The 24301-nt window shown below is 38.0% G+C and overlaps 1 protein-coding gene across 1 annotated transcript in view; it reads left to right on the forward strand.

Moving 5' to 3' along the window:
* The window catches only part of Tmem65 (transmembrane protein 65), a 40229-nt gene extending 16158 nt beyond the window's left edge, over nt 1–24071 (forward strand). The window contains exons 2-8 of the mRNA XM_051159632.1: nt 550–630; nt 10511–10555; nt 13463–13530; nt 17818–17872; nt 18603–18645; nt 20685–20790; nt 23091–24071. Coding sequence (XP_051015589.1) covers nt 550–630; nt 10511–10555; nt 13463–13530; nt 17818–17872; nt 18603–18645; nt 20685–20790; nt 23091–23192 — 500 coding nt within the window. The 3' untranslated portion in view covers nt 23193–24071. The remainder of the gene's footprint in view (nt 1–549; nt 631–10510; nt 10556–13462; nt 13531–17817; nt 17873–18602; nt 18646–20684; nt 20791–23090) is intronic.
* The last annotated feature ends 230 nt before the right edge of the window (nt 24072–24301 follow it).

A 24301-nucleotide genomic window follows, 5' to 3' on the forward strand; every position in this document is an offset into this window, starting at 1 on the left:
ATCCACACAGGTGCACCTGCCCCCCCTCCCCTCCCCTTTTCCTTTTCCTTTTTTAAGAAAGGGTTTCACTAAGCTCAGGCTACCCTGGAAGCTACTCTGTGGTCCAGGTTGGTCTAACCTTTGATCTTTCTGTCTCTGCCTCCTTGGTGCTAGGGTTACAGCCATGAATACTACCCTGGGCCATGGGGGATGGGGGACAAATCTTTAAGGTCACAGAATAATTTAAAAATTTCCTTCTTGTTGCTGCTATCATCATCATCATCATCATCATCATCATCATCATCATCATCATCATCATTCAGTGATGGGGAGCTAAGACAAGCCAGTCCTTACCCACTAGGCAAGTGCTGTACCTCAGAGCTACACCTAGCCCCACTGGCTAGTATGACTACCATTTACTACCGCATTGTCAGTTTTACTGTACTGTGCTTAGGAATGTCTTCCTATATGCTAGCATGTAGCACTTTAAACATTCTTACATATTTTATATCTGCACACACTGTAATGACTTCACTGCTTGACTGAGTTCTGATTTTAGAATATTTTTAGCATGCAGATTTCCCAAACCCGAGATGGTCATTGTGAAGCGTGCGAAGGAGGTGTCAGCAGCAGAGAGCCCTGATAGCTTTGGTACAGTACTGCTTACGGTGTTGCTTGGCAGATGTTTATAGCAAATAGCAAAGCATCTATTTGATAGGACTTCTTGCTTGTTTGAAATAGAGCACTTAAGGACTTTTTTTGCATTAATATTTTAGATTGTTAGCAAAAGGTTTCCATTATCTAACCCTGGGTGTGATTGAGTAATCACTGCATGCTTCACTAACTAAAGGATTAAATTTGTGACCATGAAAAAATGACAGCCAGGTAACAGCTCATGCCTTGCTGCTCCATAAGGAGGCTGAGACAAGAGTTTTCCTAGCTCAGAGCCACCCTGGGCTATGTAGGGAGATCCTGTATCCCCACCCCACATATAAGCATGTACTCTTGAGTAGTCTAAAAGGTTACGCAAGTTCTAAGTTCATGTTAATGCCAGAAGTGGTTTTAGATTTGGTACCTGTACAGCTGCATAGACTAGTAGTGGTGGAATTGTGTGAAGTTTACACAGAAAAAAAAAATAGTTTAAAATTGATATTCTTTATCCTAATTTCAATTCATAGTCTATTTAGCATTTAATAGTAACTAGTTAACATTTAGCGTCACCCAAGAATGCAGCACAGTGTGTGAAAAGAGATATTTTATGGTTTTATGGGTTAATGAAATTTTGTGAGGATGAGAATTAAATACTACTTAGATAGTATTTACGGGGTCAAGGACAAAAACCGAGTTGTCAGCACGTCAGAGAGCTCTAAGAGGCACATGTGTGCGTACATCTTTGTACTCACATTAACACAGTAGTTCCTTGTCTTTAAAATCCTCCACTATATTCTACTTTGCTAATTCTAACGTCAGTGTTAAAAAAAAAATAAGCAGGTAAGCCTGCACATTTAATGCTAGAATCTTTTGAAGATTAGTTTCGGTTTTGAACTATTCTGGAGATTGTTACCAATGCAGGCATAGAAGAAATACTCTTTCTACCATGGCTGGTAGTGCCCATCTCCAGCAATAACTGTGCTGCCAAGGTTTGGTGTTGGCTTTTGACAGTCAGTCTTTGGCTATGCCCCTAGTTATTACACCTTTTTTGCGAATATTTAGGTAGTGTCCCTCTAAAAGCTACCAGGATACACTAGAAAGAGAACGCAACCAACTCTTCAGAAAGGCAGAGATTTAAGTCTCTCATTTGTGCACCATGAAAATGCATTCGGGATTTGGCAACTGTCAGAGCAGGCAGTTGCATCAGGCCCTGCGGATTTTTAGTTCAGTGTGATTTCAGGACAACAGATTTGTTCAGGGTTAGAGGTGGAGATTGGCCCTAGACTGGAAGCCACATAGTTCTGAAGCCAGCAGAGATCTGATGTGCGCACCCTCCCCTGCTATTCATGTAGTGTTTTATCTGGTGATCATGATGAGCCATATGGGGTTTTTATTTTCTTTTTCATGATGAGTGGTGCTGAAGTATATCAGATTTCTTACTTTCTTTTAAATGACCGATGTTTCAAAATTATGTCTGACAGAAATTATATCTTAGGAGAGAGGGAAAAACAACTTGAAGAGGATATTGGTATTTTATTTAATTGCAGTTTTCTTCCTGTTAGAGATACTAACGCATGACCAATGTCTTGATAGTGCCATATATGTGCATGCTGCTATTTTTGATTGCTCCTTATTTTCTGTTGGAGGCTTATTAAATAAAAGAGAATTTGAACCTAGAATCTAGGTTGTGGACTAGCAGCACATCATGACTGAGTCACCATCTATGAGGCTACATCTTCATATCTTCAAAGCAGAGGCTCTTCCTGGTGGCCATTCTTGGGAGAATTTACACTGGGTAGCTCTTGGTTGTGATGGACACTGAGATACAGCTAAGAAGATCAGCTCCCCCTCTACCCCTGCTTCCACTTTTTTAAAAACTCTATGCAAAGCAGCCTGCATTTGCTTCTAGGGGAGGCAGCATTCCACTGAGAACACATCCAAGAATCTTTTTTTTTTTTTTTTTTTTTTTTTTTGGTTTTCTGAGACAGGGTCTCTCTGTGTAGCCTTGGCTGTCCTGGACTCATTTTGTAGACCAGGCTGGCCTCGAACTCACAGCAGTCCACCTGCCTCTGCCTCCCGAGTGCTGGGATTAAAGATGTGCGCCACCACCGCCCAGCTCCAAGAATCTTTTTACTGCTAATCTTTTGTGAAAGAATTCATATTTGAGGAATGACAGAAAGAGAGAAGGATAGCAATCAACTGGGAAAAAAAAAATCTCTGGTCTTTGCTGGACGTTAAGCAGTTTTATTTTAAAATGAATGTCTTTGGGGGGGTTATGCAACCATTCTCACAGACAGATGTACTATTTACGACATTCTATGATAGGTTGTTTTTCTAGCTCATTTTAAATTTTCATCTTTAATATTATATATGGTTATATGATTCTTTTCAGAGAAAAAGCTAATCCCCACAATAAGTGAAAACAGCAAGACTTTTCTTGAGGTTACACTCATGTTTACTGTATTAGCCTTTAAAAAAAAGACATGTTATATATAATAATAATTTCCTGCTATTCTGAGGCATAAAGGCAGGGAAGGCTGTGTTAAGAAGCATTTGTAATTGTTGCATGTATACAGCTACATATGTCAAAGCAAGCACACACCAGTGGTATGTCTGGTTATCTTAAAACACAGAAAGATACTGTGAAGTGAGAGAGAGGAGGAAAATAAAATTATTGTACCTTTGTATAGTAATTATGACCTAATCCAGAATTTAACAGATTAGTAAATTCATATTTAATTGAGCACTGTATCTTTCTTGTTAACACCACTGGCCAGCTCCTGTTTTTAGCTGTGGTGTCACTGGCCCAGTGGTATCTGTAGGTACTGGGCTGGGTGCAGCTTTCTGGTGCCCATCTGCTTCTCCAGAAGGTCAAGAGGGTGATACAGCTCTGCTAAAGCTCTAAGTAGGAATATTCACACACACACACACACACACACACACACACACACACACACACACACTGGGTGCAGTGGCAAATACCTATAATCCCAGCATCTGGGGAGGCAGAGGCAGGTGGATCTCTGTGAGTTTGAGGACAGCCTGGTCTACAAAGTGAGTCCAGGACAACCAAGGCTACACAGAGAAACTCTGTCTTGAAAAAAACCAAAATAAATAAATTAATTAATTAAAAGGACGTATAAACTAAACTCTACTAAATCAATTAAGTTCTTTGCTGTTTCTAAAGAATTTATTTTTTGTTTCTTGTGCGAATGTTACCAAGCCATGATTATGTAGTGTTTTTGGTGCATGGCTTTTTGCTATCTAATATAACTAGCTAGTTTTTTGCATGCAGCATGGTTTGCATTTTGTATTCTTTCTGTTTTTTTGTTTTTTGTTTTTCAAGACAGGGTTTCTCTGTGTAGCCTTGGCTGTCCTGGACTTGCTTTGTAGGCCAGGCTGGCCTTGAACTCACAGAGATCCGTCTGCCTCTGCCTCCCAAGTTCAGGGATTAAAGGCATGTGCTACCATGCCCAGCACGTTTTGTATTCTTTAAGACGTTACTGTGAATTTTTTCATAATCATTTGATGTTTTCATTCCTATTAAAAGGTGAACAGTCATTATTGCTGGGATTGTAATTCTCTGATTATTGTTTAAAAACACCAGCTTTGTCTTTGCTCTTGCTCATGAGTTCCTTAGTAGGCGAGACTGAGTTGTGCTGCTGGCTCTACGGCCTGGGCAGATGCTCAGGTGGATCTGCATTAGGCAGGTGTCAGACACGAACTCTAGACTGTTAACCTGTTGTCTCAGAGAGAAGTTGTTTTGCTACTTATACTTATTAAAATGATTTTTAAAATGTTTCTCTTGGTTTTTACATTTATGGCAAGAGGCTGAAACAAACCCCTACATTTAGAATAGGTCATGTGATAAGAGTACAATAAGAAAATAGAGTTGGACATGAGAAAGTTGCTTTTTCAAAAGGTCTACCATTTCAAACTTTGAATTTTATTGTATAAAATGTATTTAAATGTAATGAGTTCAACATTAAAATAACAAATCATAGTTTCTATTTAATAATATACAGTAGGTTATTGTATGCCATGGACTTCATGTCTGTTTTCTAGAGCCATTTGTAAACACTTTTTATAATTCAACAATGGAAACTAAAATATGGAAATTATAGCTATCTCACTTATAGTTCCCCGTTACAGTCTTTTGGTTCAACTTAAAGTCTATCTTGTAGAAGAGTTAAAAATGAAATAAACCAGCAAGCATAGCTTATTCTCAGAATCATTATATAAATTTTTGTAAATATTGATAAAATTATCTTTAAAGGAAAGGAAGATATGATGTGATGATATCATATCATATAAGATATGATAAAGAAGAGATATATAGGCTAAATCTTATAGTAAACTCAGCTTTATCTGTTTCGTTTTTCTTTGTTCTTTGGTTAGAGTCTTGTTGTTTAAAGGAAATTAACAACTGGAACTTGGAAAATTTAAAATTTCTTTCTTACTTATATTTCATCTACATCTCAAAACATGGAAATGGCTTCATAGAGTTTGACCTGAAACTCAAGCTGTGCACAGTGCTGCCCCTGGTCGCTGCAGCCCTTAAGTGGTTGAAGGTGGAGGACCTCTGGTTCTGGTCTAGCCTGGGCAGCAGAGCGAGACCTCTATCCCAAGAAAACGGTGGGGTTCGTTAGGCGTGCGTTTCCTGGGAGACGTTCTTTGGCTTTAGAGCAGTCTTTAATTATGTGTCTTGCTTTTATTTTGAGTTCAGTGACATCGCCATGAAACATCACTTGATGACTTTTCTGAAGAACACAAGAGATTTATGTGTGGAACCCTAAGAATGAAAATAAAACAACCAATTAAAGTAAACAATAGAGAATTAATGTGCTGTACATTTGTCTAAGTTAATAGACAGAAAAACTCACATTCAAAAACTAGTGAATTTTGTAGTTAAAAAAAAAAAAGGTTTGGCAAAGGCAAATGGAATATAAGCAAATACTGTTTTCTTTTCTCCAGATTAGATTATCAGATTAACTATATATTCACTATGTTTGCTTTTGCATAATTAATTTTATTAATAACTTTGCTGTGAATGCAAATTTATATGATTTTTTTTTTTTTAGTCTTTGAAAACAGTAGTGAGCACGTGGTCTTTTGCCACTGGAATAAATTGTTTTGGTAATTTGCTGCTAGAAAACTGTTTCCTCAAGTAGGGTAAGGGTTTGATGGCTTCATAAATAAAATTGATTTTTCTTTACTAAGGAAAAATGTGATCTCATGAAAGACACAGCGAAAATAAGAATCAAGAAACCTGGGCTTTAGCCGGACGTGGTGGCGCACGCCTTTAATCCTAGCACTCGGGAGGCAGAGGCGGGCGGATCGCTGTGAGTTCGAGGCCAGCCTGGTCTACAAAGTGAGTCCAGGATGGCCAAGGCTACACAGAGAAACCCTGTCTCGAAAAAAAAAAAAAAAAAAGAAACCTGGGCTTTATTCAGCCACACTTCTTTTGTTGGGCTCGAACCCTTTTCTTGGTGATTGTGACACATCACAGATTTCAGCAACTAATAAAGATTTCAAAGGCAAAAGCAATGTTAGACGTGTGGTATATCTTATTAGAGATAGCAGAAGTCACATGTACATACTGTAATTCTGTAAAATAGCCAAGGGTCATTATATAAAAGTCAGGAAGGGAAATACTGCCTTACCAATAAGAGAACATATTCTACATAGGTCAAAGGCGCTGATGTCTACATGCCATGATTGATTAACCCGCAGCCCGTGGTATGTGTGCGAGCGTGTGTGTGTGTGTGTGTGTGTGTGTGTGTGTATGCATATGTGTGTGTGTGTGTGTGTATGCGTGTGTGTGCTTGCGTGCAGATTGGCTTTGCTTCCTTGAGAGAAAACAGTGCCTCCACACCTGTCATTTCCTCTGTGATAACCCCCCTCCATTGTCAGAAGTTAAGCACCAAGCCCTGGGGGCCTGTCTTCACAGGTAGTCTCTTAGAGGACGCTTAGTTCTTTCTTTGCTTTATCAAAAGGACATCATCCACTGCTGAGGCTTAAACTCTCAGCTCTATTGTTTGTTGTTCTAAAAGCTGTTAGAGTTTTCTTCTCACAAGGTAGGGATGATTGGCGTGGGGAGGTTGTTCTCCACCAGGAGAGAGCGGTGAGCAGGCCTTTTATCCTCTGCAGCAGTAGGGCTGCTCTGTGTAGCCTGTCATCCCAGGCTTCACAGAGCCTCTGACCTGAACCCACACAGGCGCGGCAGCTCCTCTCCTGCAGAGTACAGTTTCACGTAATTTTCTTCTAGAACCTGAGTGCATTTCAGTGTCAGTGGTAAAATACTTTAATGTACGTCACATTTTAGCTGTGAGTTATGGGTCAAATCTAGTAGAGGTATCCTGGGATGGAAGCAAATGTGAGCTCTACAGTGGCAATGCCTCCTTGACCGTGGTTGGGTCATAGGGTTTCTACAACAGTGCAGGCTCAGATCTAGCATTACTGTCCTCAATATGGTATGTGTCTTTGGATTTCATTTAATGTTTGTTTTTTGAGCCAGGGTCTCTCTACATAGCCCTAGTTGGCCTTGATCTCACACAGATTGCCTGCCTCTGCCTCCCGAGTGCCTTTTTTTTTTGTTTGTTTGTTTGTTTGTTTGTTGAGACAGGGTCTTACTGTGTAGCCCTGGCTGGCCTTGAACTCAGGTCCACCTGCCTGTTCTCACTGTGCAGTGCAGAGACTAAAGGGGGTGCCGATAGGCTGAAGGAAGAGCCCCTACCAATGAAAAAACTTCCTGGTTATTTTCCAATATAGCAAAATAAAAAACCTCATTAGCTGGAGTTCAGTTTATTAGAACCTACCTTATAGTTAGTTAGTCATGTCCTCTCTCACCAGATGCCTCATTAGATACAGAAAGAAAGAAAGAAAGAAAAAAAAAAAACCTAAACAATTGGCTGAGAATTCAGAGTCAACTTTTCACATCATAACCCAGGGGTCCTGGAACCTTAGTAGCAGCAAAGTGTGAGTGCAGCTTGGATGATTCTCTGCCTTCTCGGGGTGATAGGCACTGTACTGTACTCTGTCAGTGGTCCACCCAAAGCCCAGAGACCCGAATGCCTGAGCTACAAAGCAGATGGGGCAGAGGGGCCCCAAACCTCTGCTCCAGCCACGGAACCCCCGGATTGAGCTTCTTGTGTGGCCTGGGTTCCTTCTCAAGCTTAAAAAAATCTATTTCTCATCAAATCTCTAATTGCCCCCCAATAAACTTTTGCATTTTTTCTTATCTTTGTTTTGTTTTTCATTCTCTTTGTCCCCTCTTTTTATTTAACTTGTCATTTTCTTTACATGAACAGAGTATAAAGCATATATGTATGTGTGTATATATATATATATATATGTGTGTGTGTGTGTGTGTGTGTGTGTGTGTGTGTGTGTGTGTGTGTGTGTGTATCTCACCTGGGTTAATTGAATTTTTATTTTTGAAATGGTAGGGAGAAAGGTTCTTTTCTGATTCACTTGTGGTTTTTTTTTTTATTTTTGAGACAGGATTTCTCTATGTATCCTTGGCTGTCCTGGACTCCCTCTGTGGACCAGGCTGGCCTCGAACTCACAGAGATTCACCTGCCTCTGCCTCCCCGAATGCTGGGATTACAGGTGTGCCACACCATACCCAGCTCCCTTGTGGTTTATATAGTGACTTCCTTCGGTTTTACATTTCCTAGATAAATAGTAATTCAGCTCCACAGTGGCGATTCCAATGAGACAGCATCTCAGTCATCGAGAAATAAAAGCCAACTATTCCTTAGGTGGTTACAGTCTTTTAAAAGCTAATCTGGTTCTCTGGTTGGTTTGGTCACTTAGAAAACTGAGATTCTTCATCTTTTGTTACATTTTAGAATAAACTTTTGTTAGATTTATTATTTTATATTTATGGGTGTTTTGCCTACACATATGTCTATGAGCTACGTCTGCGCAGTTCCTGCTGAGGTCAGAAGAAGCTGTCAGAACCCAGGGGACTGGAGTTACAGGTGTTGTGGGCCACTACGTGGGTGCTGAGAACTGAACCTGTGTGGAAAAGCAGCCACTGCTAACTACTGAGACATCTCCCTAGCCTCCTTTATTACATTTTAAGAATTTAGTTTCTTTTTTTCTTTCTTTTTTTTGAGACAATGTTTCTCTGTGTAACCTTGGCTGTCTTAGATTCACTTTGTAGACCACGCTGGCCTCTAACTCATGGCAATCTGCCTGCCTCTGCCTCCCTGAGTGATGTGCCATCACGCCCTACAGAAATTAGTTTCATAATACTAAATTACTTTAGTGTTTGCGTTACTACAAATTAACTGTGTCTATGAAGGAAATTGACCTATAATTTTCAATTTTCCTCCCTTCTTTTGGTTTTAAGAATTGAACCTTCCAAGATTTGAACCTACAGCATTCTATCTGTGCAATAGATCTCTAGCTCTATAACTTTTCATTCAGTTTTATTTCTTAGGTTTTGTTTTTAGTATTATACTGTTCTTCAAAGGTGTTGGAAAATATTTCTTCACCATGTTATTCAGCTATTTATTGCTTTGACAAAATACAAGGGGACAAAATCTTTAAGGGAAGGATTCCTCTTGGCTCACAGTTTCAGATGGCTTACTCTGTTTTTGGTTGGTATCATTGTTTCTGAGTGATAATGAGATAGACCGTCATGGCAGTAGGGCTTGGAGCAAAGCTGCTCACCCTATCATGGCCAGGAAGCAGAGACTGGAAAGGGCTAGACACAAAGAAGGTGTATTTTTCCAAGCACATCTTCCAATTAAGACCCACATCCTACTTTCCACCACTTTTCAATAATGCCACAGTTCTACGACTCCATAACAGGTGAATCCATTGATGTAGTCAGGTCCCCAGTGATACAGTCACTTCCCCAAAGCTATACCTGTGAACACCTTCTCACTGGGAACCAAGCTTTCAACATAGGTGCCCTCTGGGGAACAAATCTATACAGGTTCTTCTCTGTGAGTTACCAACTTATTCTGCTTGGCTGGATGAGGAAAGAGAAAATGGAATTATTAACTTTTCATCTTTCACAGATGGTGAGATGTTCTGATTGGGGGGGACTAGCTATTTGCATTTTGTAGTAATTCTAAATTTTTACATGTAACGAGACATACTTTTGTTAATACTTGGAAAAACTTTATGTTGTATATTACGTATTGCCTCTTGGCTTTTTGACTAAAGACCAAGTGTCTGCCATTCATTATAAACAGCATGTTACTACTCATTATTTTAAATTATAACACTAACCCTTTTTGCTTGTTTTGGTGTGTAGACTACTTATTCTAGTAGTATAGCCTTGAAAATTAAAAAATTCAGTGCATTGCAAAATGGAGTTAATTGGAGACATTATACAAGCCAGCAAAATCATTGTTGTAATGACATAATTTACAGTGGTTGTGGTGGCATAGGCCCGGAATTTTAGCATTTGGAATGTGGATGTGGGAAGATTGTGGATTCAAGGCCAATCCAGTCTACATAACAAGAGCCTGTCTCTAAACAAACAAACAAACAAACAAACAAACATATTTGAGTGGTATTTTTTTCTGCTGTCAGTATTGATCTTCATGTATTTGTTAAGCCATCCAGAGTTCTCATCTTAAAAACAAGCTATATTTCTCCAACGTGGTTCTACTGTAATTGATACAAATGGGTTCCTTGCATAGTGCTACCATGACCTAAATAAAAGAGAACTGCCATGTGTGTGACCCACAGCATATGGCTGAAGCTGTTTAGTTCCTAATCTTGTGATTTACTCTAAACCAATGTTCTTTAAAATGGATAAGTTTGATCTACTAACCTAAATGCATCTTTCCATTTTGTAAGTCTGTTGCTATACAGTAGTAATTAATTCTTGCTCTGTACCCTTTCTTCCCTTTAGAAAAATTGGAAGCTCTACCACCCACTCCAGGACAGCTGAGATATGGTAATGGTTCTATGATTGTTAAATTGATATGCATCTCTCTTTTGGACCTGAAGGAGCTGTGTCTTATAGTAGCATAATCTTCAGTAAATTAACCCTCCCTGATAGAATGGTTTATTCTATTTTTTCATGTCGTTGTCCTTTCTAAACCCGGTTGAAGATATATCACAATATTATGAGATAACTAATATTTTAAAAATGTTCCTATTGTCCAATAATAAAAGTAAATTTATGTTAGAAGCTTTCTTAATTTGCAGGAAAATATGTATTATATTACTTCCTAGGCAAAAGGATGTGTTGGGTTTAAGTTGAGTAACTGCAGAACTTAATTTTAGGCTCATGCTAGCTGTTCTCTGATGCAGAAATTGCTTCCGGGTAGCGTCTGTAGTGCTAAGAAAGTGAGTGAGGCTCATTAGAAGAGGAGCCTTGTCACTGAGCTCTGCGGTGCTTTCTTTTCTGTCGTGATAAGGATGACTATTTCAGGTAAACGTAAGAGTGATGTGAAACAGTCTAGGGTCTTATTAAAGCACAGTGGAAGAGAAACATCTAAAAGTGTGTCGGTGAATTTGAGTAGGTGGTAATTAAGTAGGCAATTAAATATTAACTGCGATTTGCTAACAACTGCTTAGCTACAGAACAGTGTTTGCCAAAGGGAATTGAAGGACTAGAGAATTAGTAGGAAATCATTATTCATTGGAAGGCAAATTCAAACGACTAGGAAAAAAACTAATGATAGTTCTTTTTTCTCTCTCTCATAGGTAGAATATAATTTTTGTTAGAAATTAGTAACTTTCCTCAAACACCAAAGCAATTTAAGAATTCTTTAAGATCTCTCTTCCCAGGTAATCTTTCCTGATTTTCACAGTCCAGATTCCTAAGTCTGCACTGATGGTGCATACAGTACTATGTAGGTCATGCAGAATTAACTGTTTATATGGGTAATTTTCTATGTCTAAGTCCTTTGAGATGTGGAAGCCAAACTTTGTATGTCTTTGTATCTCAAATTCCCAGTGGGGTGTGGTGCCCAGCTCATACTCTTTCTCTGAGAAACTTTATTTTTCTCCTTTGAATTAAAAGTGATTTATATATATATATGACAGATTTATTTAAATAGAAATATGAAGATCTACTTCATAGTGCAAGTTGATTAGTATGGCAGCATGTCTCAGTTTTACTGATCAAGCCCCTCCCAGGATAAGCAATCAGTTCAACCTTAATTTAATGCCACTAACAGCTTATTGAGAAGGCATCACTTTATTTGAGTATGACATAATCTCAGCTGATGTCTCTGTTATTCTGCCATGTTTGAGTTCCAGAGACCACGGAGAAGCTGTGTCTAGATAGACCTAAGCAGGTTTTCCTTCACTGTATGGGGTTCATTGGGTGACTTAGAAATTTCCAGTGCACCCTTTTGCCTATTAAGTTTATACTATAGTTGGAAGTTAGGGTTGTGTGTGTGCATGTTTTGGAAGCTGCTTACTATAAAAAGTCAGTATGTTCAGTAGGTGTCCAGAGGACTGAGGTGAAAAGCCAGAGAAGCAAGACTGGCCTCTTGAGCTGAATCCCATCTTGATAGCTTTTGCAGTAAGAGTCATATGGAATGTTCTGATTTTTGTTATGAACATTGTTACTGTGTCAAGTAACACTGAAATGACCAGTTGTATCAATGTAATTGTGATAATCCATACATGATGGCCTGTATTATTATGCTGAATATGTTCTTTCTTTGATAGTAGTTGTAGGTAAAAGAGCTTATTTTTTTAAAAATTCCTGCCTACTCGCCTTCCCTGATGGCGGAGCTCACCAGAACGGTATCACATATTCATAACTTCTGGATTATATCTTAATTACACTGTATATTTAACTACATTAAAATAGAAAAGGAAAAAAAATAAAATAAAATAGAAAAGGATCTGAAGTCACTAACAAGTATAACCAATTGGCTGAAGGGAGGACCGTTTTTAAACATAGTGTAAAACTCAGTTTCTTGACACTTACTGAAAAAAGTTGTCAGTTGAGCTGACATTGGCCATCAGTTATACAGATCAATTAGAATAGTGCTTTCCTGCTCCCAGCTTTTAATCTGTCTCACAGCCTGCCTCCAGCTGTGTAAATGTGGAATTAGCTTCTTTTCCAGGTTAGTAGTCCTCAACTTAATTTTTTTTTTTTTGAGCATCTGCTGTGTACTCAACATTGTACAATGTACAAAAGATGCAAATTTGAAAAAATGAGGATGAATTATAAAAACCCATGTTTTTGCTACTTTGACTTTTAATATCTCAGGCTTTAGGTTATATACACATAGATGAGCTAAGAAGTGCCTGTGGTAGAAGAGGCTTTCAAGCCACATTTTGATATAGAGCAAATGCTGCTTCTTACAGTTTTCAGTAGCATTTAGGAATCCTGATAGGTTCTGAGATGTTAAAGACTGCACACAGATGGCCGATGAAGATGAGCAATTGCCTAGTCCTAAAAAATCTTTAAGGAGTTGATGAGGGAGTAAAACAGTCAAATAATTTTTTTCTGGAATTCAGCTGTAGGCGTTTTAAAAATTATTATCACAAGTACAGAGATTAGTAGTGTTGTGATGGTCCTCAGGCACAAGAGAGAATAGACTGACGTGAGTCAGCATAAGTGGAGTCATCATGTGTTTACCAACCTACTCTCCCGCGAACTGTGTGCATGTACACTCCTGATAAGAAAACATAAAGGCCTAAAAATTGTTTGTGTGTGTTCCATATTTATGTTTTGTTTCCAGTATAACTTCTGTCAAATAAACTTACAGCAGGAGCAGCATCTGTGATCATTCTTAAGTCTGTGTAGAAGCTTCAATTTACACGGCCTGTTTTGTTCATTTCTAAAGTGATCAGAATTTTAAAGTATACTTTTCTGTGTTTTGATGTTTTTCAGTATTCTTCCACAATGCGATACCTTTCGTAGGGTTTGGCTTTTTGGATAATGCAATTATGATTGTTGCAGTAAGTCCTTTCATCACTTCCTTTTCGAGTTAGTAAAGAAACTAGTGTGCTTTACATTTTCCTAGTAATTTATGTATTATATTTACCAAGTTAATTAACAATATGCAAGTTCAACTTTAAAGCATCGCTATTACTAATAATAAAACTTTTGGCAAAGCATGTAGACAAATATTTATGATTTATAGAGTTCTCTTCTCATATTTTTATTGAGCAAATGTATGTAAAATATTTGTTTTTTTGTTTTGTTGTTTTTTTTTTTAGTTGTGTTGGTACTTGTCATCACATATAGAGGGTATTTGGTTAGTTCCTTGTTGAATTTTCTCACTCTAGAGTATCTTAGTAGGTGTTTTGGGGGCATAGTGTAGGCTTTAGTCTCAGCATTTAATCCAAAGATGTCCTCACCATGTTTTGCCTTTGTCGTGTTGTGTAGTGTTATAAAAAGTTCCCCTTTGCTGTGACCATTGCAATCTCAGGAATACCTGGTTTGCCTTTCTTATATTAATGACATCTCTTTTAGTGGACACCAATATTTAATACTCTTTGCTAACAAATTAATGATTAAAACACAAATATTTTAAGAGTTTCCAATGTTTATTTACTTTTATTTTATGTAAAGATAATAATTTGCTCATAGTTCAGCTAGGCAATTACCAACTTTTAGATGTGCTTCTAAAATGCTTTATTTACTCAGCTCTTTTGGATATTAACAGTAAATAGATCGAAGGTTACCTAAATACTTGGAAGAGGAAAAAGTATAATTTACTTATTTCTTTCTGGGTACCAGTTTGAAGTCCTCAGGAGAGATTTTTACTTAGACCCCTTTGAAAGAGAAATGTTCTGAGTTACAGCACTGGAACTTTATTATCAACCTCATAGCATTTAACTCTGAGAATTTTCTATTAATTGTTATTGGGGAAATGACTTAGAAAGATGGCTACAGAGAGGGCAAGGGAGGGGGCGGTGGGAAGACGGGAGATGGGAGAGCTTATTTTTGGTGTTTTGGAACTCACCTGCGCTATGAACAAACATAAATAGATTTAGTTATAAAATAGAGATTTTAAAACATATTTGCATAATTGGTTTATAGACTACAGGTATTGCTTAGGGCATCTAAAATCAGTTCATCCGAGGTGATGTGATTGCTACAGGGTCTAGCCTTGTATCCAAACTAATGAGGACCCAGGCTCCAGAGGGTCTGGCTGTCCCCCAGTTTAAGAGAGGTACAGAGGTCACACAGCATGGTGTCTGCTGGCTGCAGTCAGCGGCCACAGTGACTCTGGCTTGTGCACAGCTTGGTGTCATAAGCACATCTGCAGGGTTTTTTGGTAGCATGCTGTGGTAAGACCAGACTCCCAAAGGCTGACACACATTGAGTGTGCCTAAAATGTTATTCTAAAATAGTCATTATTTCTAGGATTAGTTTCCCAGTATAAGAATAAAATTGATCAGCATATATACGAATTTACAGTGAGTACTTAATTATTTAGAACCATGCTGCTCTTCTCAGGCTACTAACACTGAGTTGTCAAAATTACTGTTATTAATGCAAATCATATTGACTTGCAATAAGAGCTCCTTTCTGTTGAGTTTGTAAGCAGTAGTTGATCTTGCACCCATGATCAGGTTGTCTGATAGAGAGCATCTCTGGTCTAAATACTTCAGTTTCCCAACATTTTAGTGCTCCAGCCACCACTTTAATACATTTCCTTAATAAGGAAAGCCTTAAAGACTTATGGTGAAATACTGTCTTTTGCTATGGGCATTTGTGGAGATGATACATTTTGAATAAAGGGGTGTTTGTAGGGGTAGTTTGAGGAGAGGGGGGAGTATAGAAGCTAATAGCTTGTTAGCTCTCTAACCAGACCCTGTGCAGCATCTTATAAAAAGCTAAAGAGTAGATGTCTCTGTGTAGATGAGGCTATTCAGGGTTCTAGACCAAACCCAGCAAAACATATCAGAGACTCCAGTCACTTCAGTATTGTTCATTGTTTTGTGCTCGTCAGGCCTACGCCTCATTTCTGGTATGTCAGAGTAGAGTGTTTTTCCAGACCTGAGACTCATAACTCCGGGTTACCAATACTGTGTTTACATTAGAATCAAGGGCACATCCCCAGTTTTTATTGAAGTAAGTATTTGAAATCACTGACTTTAACACCCAATGAAGAGTAATGGTTCTGACAAACATACTGTCTCTGTAGTTGAAGGCTATTTCAGAGAGGGGGGGCACTTTCCAATGATGTACTCTATTTGACTCTAGAGATTAAAATAGATAAGGAATACAGTGGTAGAATCTCTGAAAGGAAAATGAGTATAATCATTGCAGCCCTAACAATGTGGGATTTTTTTTTTTCTGTTTGTTTTGTTTTATTTTTATCCTTTAGTCATGTTTTAAAGCACAGACAATCTTTTCACATTGTGGAGCAGATGTGAGTTTTTCAGACAGGACAGAGTTAAGGAGTCCTCTGCCCATCCTATCCTATCTCCTCCTTCCTGTTAGATAGACCTTTGTGGCTTTGTAGTCATGAGCACAAAATTCTATATAGTTGACTATAATGAGATGAAGTAGACCTTTATTATTGGCTGCTAGTAATACTCAGCTTTAGGTTATGTAGCTTATTGTAACTTTATATTCCTGAATTGCTTTTTATAATCCAGTCATTTTAGTTGTTTTGAGAATTGATTGTTTTACAATTCAATTAAAATAGATTAATTGGAATGTCATTAAGGTGATAAAGTTTAATTTTGACAACTGATGTACATTTATTTGTAATTCCCATCTCATCTATTAATACAGAACAAAATAAAGACTTAGAGAACTGTCCCAAACACCTTTGAATTTATATGAAGCTTTTTATGCTCTTAGTAGGACTTTCAAGCACCCCACATTTCACCACGTGATAAAGCCCTTAACTGCTTCTTGTTTCTTGCTGTTGCTTTGTGTGTGGGAGGATGGGGCTCAAGCCGGGAACCTCATGCGTGCTAGTAGACACTCTTCCCACAGAGTTAGATTTTCAGCTCACACAAATAGCTTTAAAATACACATTTTTCAAGAAGGTTCTTCTTGGGTCATTGACAACGATTCATCGCTGTTAAGGGTGCCGTCACATCTATTATTTACCTGTGCACAGCTCTGCTGTGTAGATGCTCTGCTAGCTTTGCATTTATAGAAGAAAAATACATATCTTTGTTATTTTTCTCTCTGTTTGTGCTTTCCTTTGATTTTTCTCAGAAATTGGCTATTTTAGCTTCCTTTAGAAATTTAAAATTTATGTGTCTGAGAGGGTGGTGTATCCGGCTGTTTAGTCATATTCAACAAGAATTACTTCTTCAAAGGGTAGAACTGAAAGCAGAGGGACAAGAGAATTGAGGAGAATGTCACCTACTCTCTACACTTACTGTCGATGAGCACCAAATTTATGTAGCACATGAGTTCTTTTTTCCCTTAATAATAACATTTAAATTGTGTAAAATGTCCAATGACAGCCTTCTAGAGAGCTCTTGAAAGCTAAGTTTCCTTTCACCAAGGATTGGAATTGAATTATCAAAACAGACCTAGGACCTCCTCTGTTTGACAGCCTAGGGCTAGTCACTCCATCCTGTCCCCTCAGTGCTACCTCCATCAAGTAGGTGGGAACATCATGAGCTCCTCTTCTTTCCCCAAGGGGAGATATAGATGTGGGAACCTTTGATTCCCAGTGACTAAATCCAGTGGTAATATAGCAGGTCCTCACTCTTACTGCAGGCCTGTCAGTGTGCTTTACAGCTAATGTTGCTCCCACTTAAACACATGAATCCCAGCTGCACCACTTAATGGTTAAGGAACTAAAGGTGTCGAGGAGAATCTTTCTAACAGCAGTTTCCTAGAAGAACATTTACTCTTTCAAATATTTTGATAGAATAAGCAATAGTACAATATGTTGTTCAGAATTTAGCGTCTATACATCCATCTTTGTGTTTAAGAGCTTTAAAATATATTTCTGGGAGATAGAGGAGTAGAATTCAGAATCTAGAAATTAGATTCTTAATGATGAATTGATTACAACATGTGTTGCTATTTATTTTAAGGAAAGCTCAATTATAATGGATGAAATGTGATTGGTTATATATATATATATATATTAAATGAATCACCTCATGTAGCGAGCACATTTATGGATTTGTGTGTGTGTGTGTGTGTGTGTGTTGTAGTAGCAGCATGTTGTTTTGACTACATAGTCTGTTTTTATTAGCACATTGATAATCTTTTATAGCCATGTCAGCTTTATTATTTTCCCATTTACTTTTCAGGGAACCCAGATCGAATTGTCTATTGGAATTATTTTGGGAATTTCAACAATGGCAGGTATTTAATACTAGCAAACGTTAAAATTCTATTGTCTGCATATTGTTTTAAAATGTCAATAAGGTTTGAAAGGCGATAATTTATTTTAAATGAACTTACTTACAGAAATGTTTATTTGTTTAGATATCTTTAATCTTCTGGTTCCTAGTTTCCTGTATATAACAGTTTTTCCCCCTGAGAAATTCTAGGTAATTTTTGTTAGTTAGCAGGTAACAGTACTCAATTAAATTGTATATGTTATGGCAGGTTTTTCTCACAGTTCAGTATTAACATGAAGGTTTTTTTTGCCCTTTGTAAGTATTAAGTTATTTAGTTTCAAGTTGAGTAGGAAAAAATTTAAATGGAATACTTTCTTTACTTTCTTGAATTTGGGGTTGCTTATGCAGCTTTGCTCTTGAGTGTCCAATATCCAAATTCTTTGAAGCAAATATCACACCACAGATACAACTGTGAAATTTTAGTATCAAAGTAAGAATAAAAATTTCCTGCTTTTTTTCTGTTGTTGTCAAATACTTTATTAATTGAGGCAGAATGTTACAATTTTAAGGAAAGTTCTCCATTTTAAACTCTTGGCACCTAGCGCTGTCCCTGAGGCTCTCTGAACACAGTTGTTACTGCAGTGAACAGGTTGACTCCGGCAGACCGGAGCTCAGTCCTCTCAGGTGATGTAATGCTGCCATCTTGGCTGGCTTTGTTTTGATAATTCCTTGTGTGTTTTTCAAATTTCTAGCTGCTGCTTTGGGAAATCTTGTCTCAGATTTAGCTGGACTTGGGTAGGTTCACTCATGATTCATTTCTGCAGTTATGTACTTGTATGTTCTTGTCTTTACTCTTCTCTAATTAACAGGCCTTTTAAAAGGACAGTTCTTTTCCTTTGGGTTCCAAAACTAAAATTTAAGTTTAACATTTCTAACTCGGTAGCACTAAATACTTGATGGACATTAAATACAGTCGTTGGGGCAAAGTGTCAACAAAACTGAATATTGGCTCAAAGGATGAGTAGAACCATGTCACTGTGTCATATGCACTGATATATTCTAAAATAATCATAATATAAGCAAAGTAGAAATCGTTACTGAAGATATATTTTCTAGACATCTATGATGGGAACAGAGAATTAAAAGCAACCCTCTGTCATTTTCTACTTTCTTTTACTTGCAAAAAGCTCTAACATAAAGAGATTTGGCCTGCATTTAAAGATACTGACCTGCAAAGGAAAGGATGTCCAAGTCTCTCCCTCTCCCTCTCTCTCCCTCCCTCCCTCCCTCCCTCCCTCCCTCCCTCCCTCCCTCCCTCCCTTCCTCCCTCCCTCCCCCCTCTTTTCTCCCTCTGATGTTGAGATTGAATGTGGGGTCTTGTATATGCTAAGGAAGTACTCTACCTTTGAGCCATCCCCCAGTCTCCAAGACACATGTCTACTTGGCCATTTTTTCTTTTATATGGTAGGAATGATAACACAAATGGAGGATAGCTGGTTCAAAAAGGCAGCGTTCTCACTTTCTTCCAGGTGGCAGATGGCCTGGGCTTGGGGAAGCTGAGAGGCTGGCATCAAATATTAGGACAAATGTCTCACCTTCTTGTTTTGTCATTGACACTATTTTCCTTTCTTGGCTACTCGAGTGGTCTACTTGAGCTTTGGATCTAGTAGGAGTCTATGTCAGCTCACAATCCAGGCAGAGGCAGTTTTATAAGCGACATGCCCCTCAATATTAGACATCTGCACTTGAGTTTGGGGCCAGAGCTAATTTTAAGTTTTTGTTTGTTTGTTTTAGAGCCGTAATAGGAATTTTATATTCCTAGAATTTTTGACATAAATATTATCTTGGTATGGCTTCTTTAACATTTCATTTCTGATTTCCAAACTTTAAGCTTAGTATTGATACCACTATAGCTTTATATAGTTTTCTGATGTGTTAGTAGAACCAACTGATAGATTTTTAAAGCCATTTAGTTTTAGATTGAAGATTTTTAAAGGGAGCTCTTACGTTTGCAAACTGTCTCCTCCCTTCCATGTTCACTGTCTCTCACAAATATCACATTATATGTGTTCCTAGTTGCATACCTTCAAAACACTTCACATCTGAAGGCAGAATGTGTATTATGATTGTCAGCGTGTGTAACTGGCGAGCTCTTTGCTCTCTGACAGTACTTAGAACAAGATTATATCCAGTGGTGATAGTAGCTTAGAATTGATAACATCTCCAGTTAGGCTAACAGTTCTGGGCTGACATTCTTAAGTGTATTAGTCTGACAAGCTTTAAAACTGTTACTTTCTGATCATAGTTACCAAATGAAATCATATTTATTAGTACTTCGCTTTGAGTTTGAAGTAAGTAAAGAAATTTTAATTATATAAAAAATATATAACTTGCTTGGTCTCTTAAAAATAATAGTAAAGAGCTGGGTGTGGTGGTGCGTGCCTGTGATCCTAGCACTCTGGGAGGCAGAGGAAGGCTGATCTACAAAGTGAGTCCAGGACAGCCAACACGGCAAAGAAAAACCCTGTCTCAGAAACAAAAAACAGAACAAAGATAAAGAATTAATGCTCTGAGTCACTGTGTATTAATGTAAAATTTAAAGTATTCTCAAACCAGAGTTATCTATACATAATGGAAGTTGTAACATTTTTTTGCCCTATCTAGAGTGGTGAGTACAGGGATAAAACTCTCATTTCTCTTTGTGGTGATTGGTTTTTACTATATAAAGAATTTGCGTGTCTCTTTAAACTCTCTTGTTTTTTTTTGTTTGTTTGTTTTTTTTGTTTGTTTGTTTTGTTTTGCTTTTTTTCTTTGTTTGTTTTTGTTTTTTAAAGCCTTGCAGGTTATGTTGAGGCCTTGGCTTCCAGGTTAGGCCTCTCAATTCCTGATCTTACACCAAAGCAAGTTGACATGTGGCAAACGCGTGTTAGCACACATTTGGTAAGTTATATGGCTTCTGGTGGTCAGCATGGCAGTTTTGAGACTATAATTGACTTGAGTGGAGTTGCTAGGAAAAATTACCCAGGCCTTGGACATTCTCCAAAAAGTAGTTTGTTGCCAGGTGATGGTGGTGCATGCTTTTAATCCTAGTACTGGGGAGGCAAAGACAGGCAGATAGCTGTGAGTTCGAGGCCAGCCTGGTCTACAAAGTGAGTCCAGGACAGCCAAGGCTACACAGAGAAACCCCGTCTCAGAAACAAAACAAAACAAAACAAAACAAAACAAATGTTTGTTATCCCTGACACTGGATTGTTTGTTTTTTAAACATCATACAGCTTGGTCAATGTTAAGGGCTTAAATACTTGAAGACTTTGCTGCTATCCTTCGGCCATTCTGTAACTGATAACTATTTATTCTGGAGTTGTTCATTGGTGGTCATTTCTGAGCATTTCTGTGGACTAATAGGGATGGAGAGATCAAATAGTAATGGCTTGAAATGTTCGTGGAGGCAAGAATCACCCCACTCTGGCACTTCTTTAGGGAGCATGGGGACCCTTGATCACCGTGGATGATAGCGAAAGGCATTTTAACAGAATGTTAAGTGTGTGTGGCCTCTTAGCAGTGGTCATGTCCCAGGGCAGCTGGGAACCAAATAGAATACTCTTGCTATTAAAATATAGATAAACAAAATATTGATCAAAGTAGGAATTTAGGTCTAACTTTATTAATATCTGGACAGAGCAAATTTCTTCTTGTTATATCTATGAAACTATAGTGCCTTTAAAAATGTTTTCATAATGAGATTGACAGATTTAATTATTAATAGAAAACACAAGCATACCACTACTACCATCACAGGTAACAACAAAACACCATGGGAACAGATTGAGAAAATGTTGTATACATTATTGTCAAAACGTTGACGTCTACTTCAAAAGTCGTTGCAGATGCGATTAGTCCCTGCCTTGGGACTACCCAACATAGAGTTTAATACACAGCAGAAGCTCAGTAAATGTTTGTATGAAAAAAGAAAACTTAATTGAGGAGTCAGAGAGACGGCTCAGACATTAGGAGCATACACTGCTCTTGTGGATGACCCAAGTTCAGTTCCCAGCACTCAAGGCTCACAACTGCCCACAATTCCGGTTCCGGGGTGTCCAGTGTCCTCTTTTGGCCTCTGTTGGCACCTGCACTCATGTGCATATCCAAACATAAAGACACATGCATGCACACAAATAACTAAAAGTGATAAAATAGGTTTTTTTTTTTTTTAAAAGAAAACTTAAATTTGATTGTCATCAGGAATGCAAAATTTGGACTCATTTATTATAAAAGTAAACATTTAACCTTTTCGGGGCTGGAGAGATGGCTCAGAGGTTAAGAGCACTGACTGCTCTTCAAGAGGTCCAGAGTTCAATTCCCTGCAACCATCAGGGTGGCTCAAAACCATCTACAATGAGATCCAGTGCCCTCTTCTCACATGCAGGTGTACATGCAGACAAAATACTGTATATATAATAAATAAATCTTTAAAAAAAAAGCATTTAACCTTTTCACAAGCTAGGTTTCACAATGTAGATTGCAGAAATATGTATATATGCACCATACATGATTGAAATTGGCATGTATGCATTTCTGTGTGTGGACAGTATGATCATAGCCCATGAAGAGGCACAAATATTAACATTTATTGTTTAACTTGTCAGAAGAACTGTGCTTAGAAAACCTTCAGTGCTGTGTCACAGATGTGGGGGTGCCATTGTGGGGTTGCTACATGGTTAGGGATGCTTTCAGGAGGTCACAGGCCTATCATTCAGTGCAACTTGAAAGTCTTTATACAGAATGTATGCAGCAGCTTGGAAGCTAATGTATTATATAACACATTGTACAGGGTAGGGAGGCAGAGAGCAATCCTTGTGTCTGCATATAACCTTAGCATATCTGGGATCCAGTATTGAAGGACTGGTTACAAAGGTATCAAATGCAGATACACTGAGGATAGCTGGTACAGTCCCCCTCCTGTGTCCCAGTCTTCTGACATTAAAAAGCACATATGATTAAAAAATATTTTTTCTACTAGAATATTTCTTCGATGTCATGTTCATGACAGCTTTTCTTCTCTTGTTCCTTTGAACTTTAAAACGGCATGTTCTTGAGTGTTTGGTAGCTTCCTTTACTACTTAGGTTTCTATAATCACCAGGAATACAGTTGTGGTGGGAATTTCATAGTATGTGCCCATCATCATCAATGTTTATGCAAGGATACCTCATTTAAGGAATACTCTCTTCTGTTTCCTCAGGGCAAGGCTGTTGGGGTGACTATTGGCTGCATTCTAGGAATGTTCCCTTTGATTTTCTTTGGCGGAGGTGAAGAAGATGAAAAACTGGAAACGACGAATTAATCATCTTAGGACACCTATAAAAAGATGTAAACTAATGTACCTCAGTCGTTAAAAATACTGTCACAACATTTAGCAGTGAAGACAGTAACAGTGTATAGATATGGGATCAAATAATTCAGCATGTATTATGGAAACACTAACTTATTGTGGCTTGGTCTTCTTAAGACATCTTTTTAAAAACTATTTAGTATCATTTTATGTAAATTGTTGAGATGCTTTTCATCAATGGAAGTCAACATGTTATCATCTTTCTCTCTGTGGATCGACATATTGTTTAACTTTCAGTCATCAATACTGGACTGTACTGACTCGGGGCTTGCCTGTTTGTTACGTAACATGTACACGCATGGGAATACCTATTTATGTTGCTATTTTTTTTCCCTGATGGTTATAAGTCAGTGCTAGGGTTTCTCCAATTATTTAAGATGTTTAATATCAGTTAACTATTTTTAACTCCCTGTCTGGTAGCGTCACTTCTGTGCTATTTTACAGTAAACATTTACAATCATGTAAATTCACTCATTTTTTAAAACGTTCACATTGATGCAAAATGAAGCAGTGTTTTAAGTACACCCGATTCATTTTCATTTTGAACCACGCTGTCTTAAGAGGCAGAGGTTAATTAGAAAGATCAATTATCTGGCCTCCCTTTTACACAAACCATACATGCTGACAAGTGTACTTATTTCTTGTTGGCTTTATGCCTTTAATTTCCCAACTTTGAACAATGACACAGAAAGTTCCAGTTTGTGGAAGCAAAGGTATGCTTCGATGCTTTACCGTCTTTTAAAATGGGATTAAGAGAGTGGGGTGAGCTGAGGAATTTGAGATGATGTAAGGCTAAAAAAAAATTTTTTTTTTTTTTTAAAGTAAAAAGATAGAAACTTTGAAGGAGGTCTGTGGGGTGAGTGACAAGTTCACGTGGTACTTGGAAGGTTCATGAAGTATCGATTCTGCTGCTTCTGAAAGATTTCTCCCAAAGTGTTACTGTCTCATGGAATGGAATGAGTCTGAACAGTCCACGCTTAGAATCCTCATCTCATTAGAACTTGCTTTGTGGGTTATTTTTTCCTTGATGAATTTTTTCTTTTAGAAATAACATCTATTTT

This window comes from Acomys russatus, chromosome 17, assembly GCF_903995435.1.
Source record: "Acomys russatus chromosome 17, mAcoRus1.1, whole genome shotgun sequence".
Taxonomy (NCBI): Eukaryota; Metazoa; Chordata; class Mammalia; order Rodentia; family Muridae; genus Acomys; species Acomys russatus.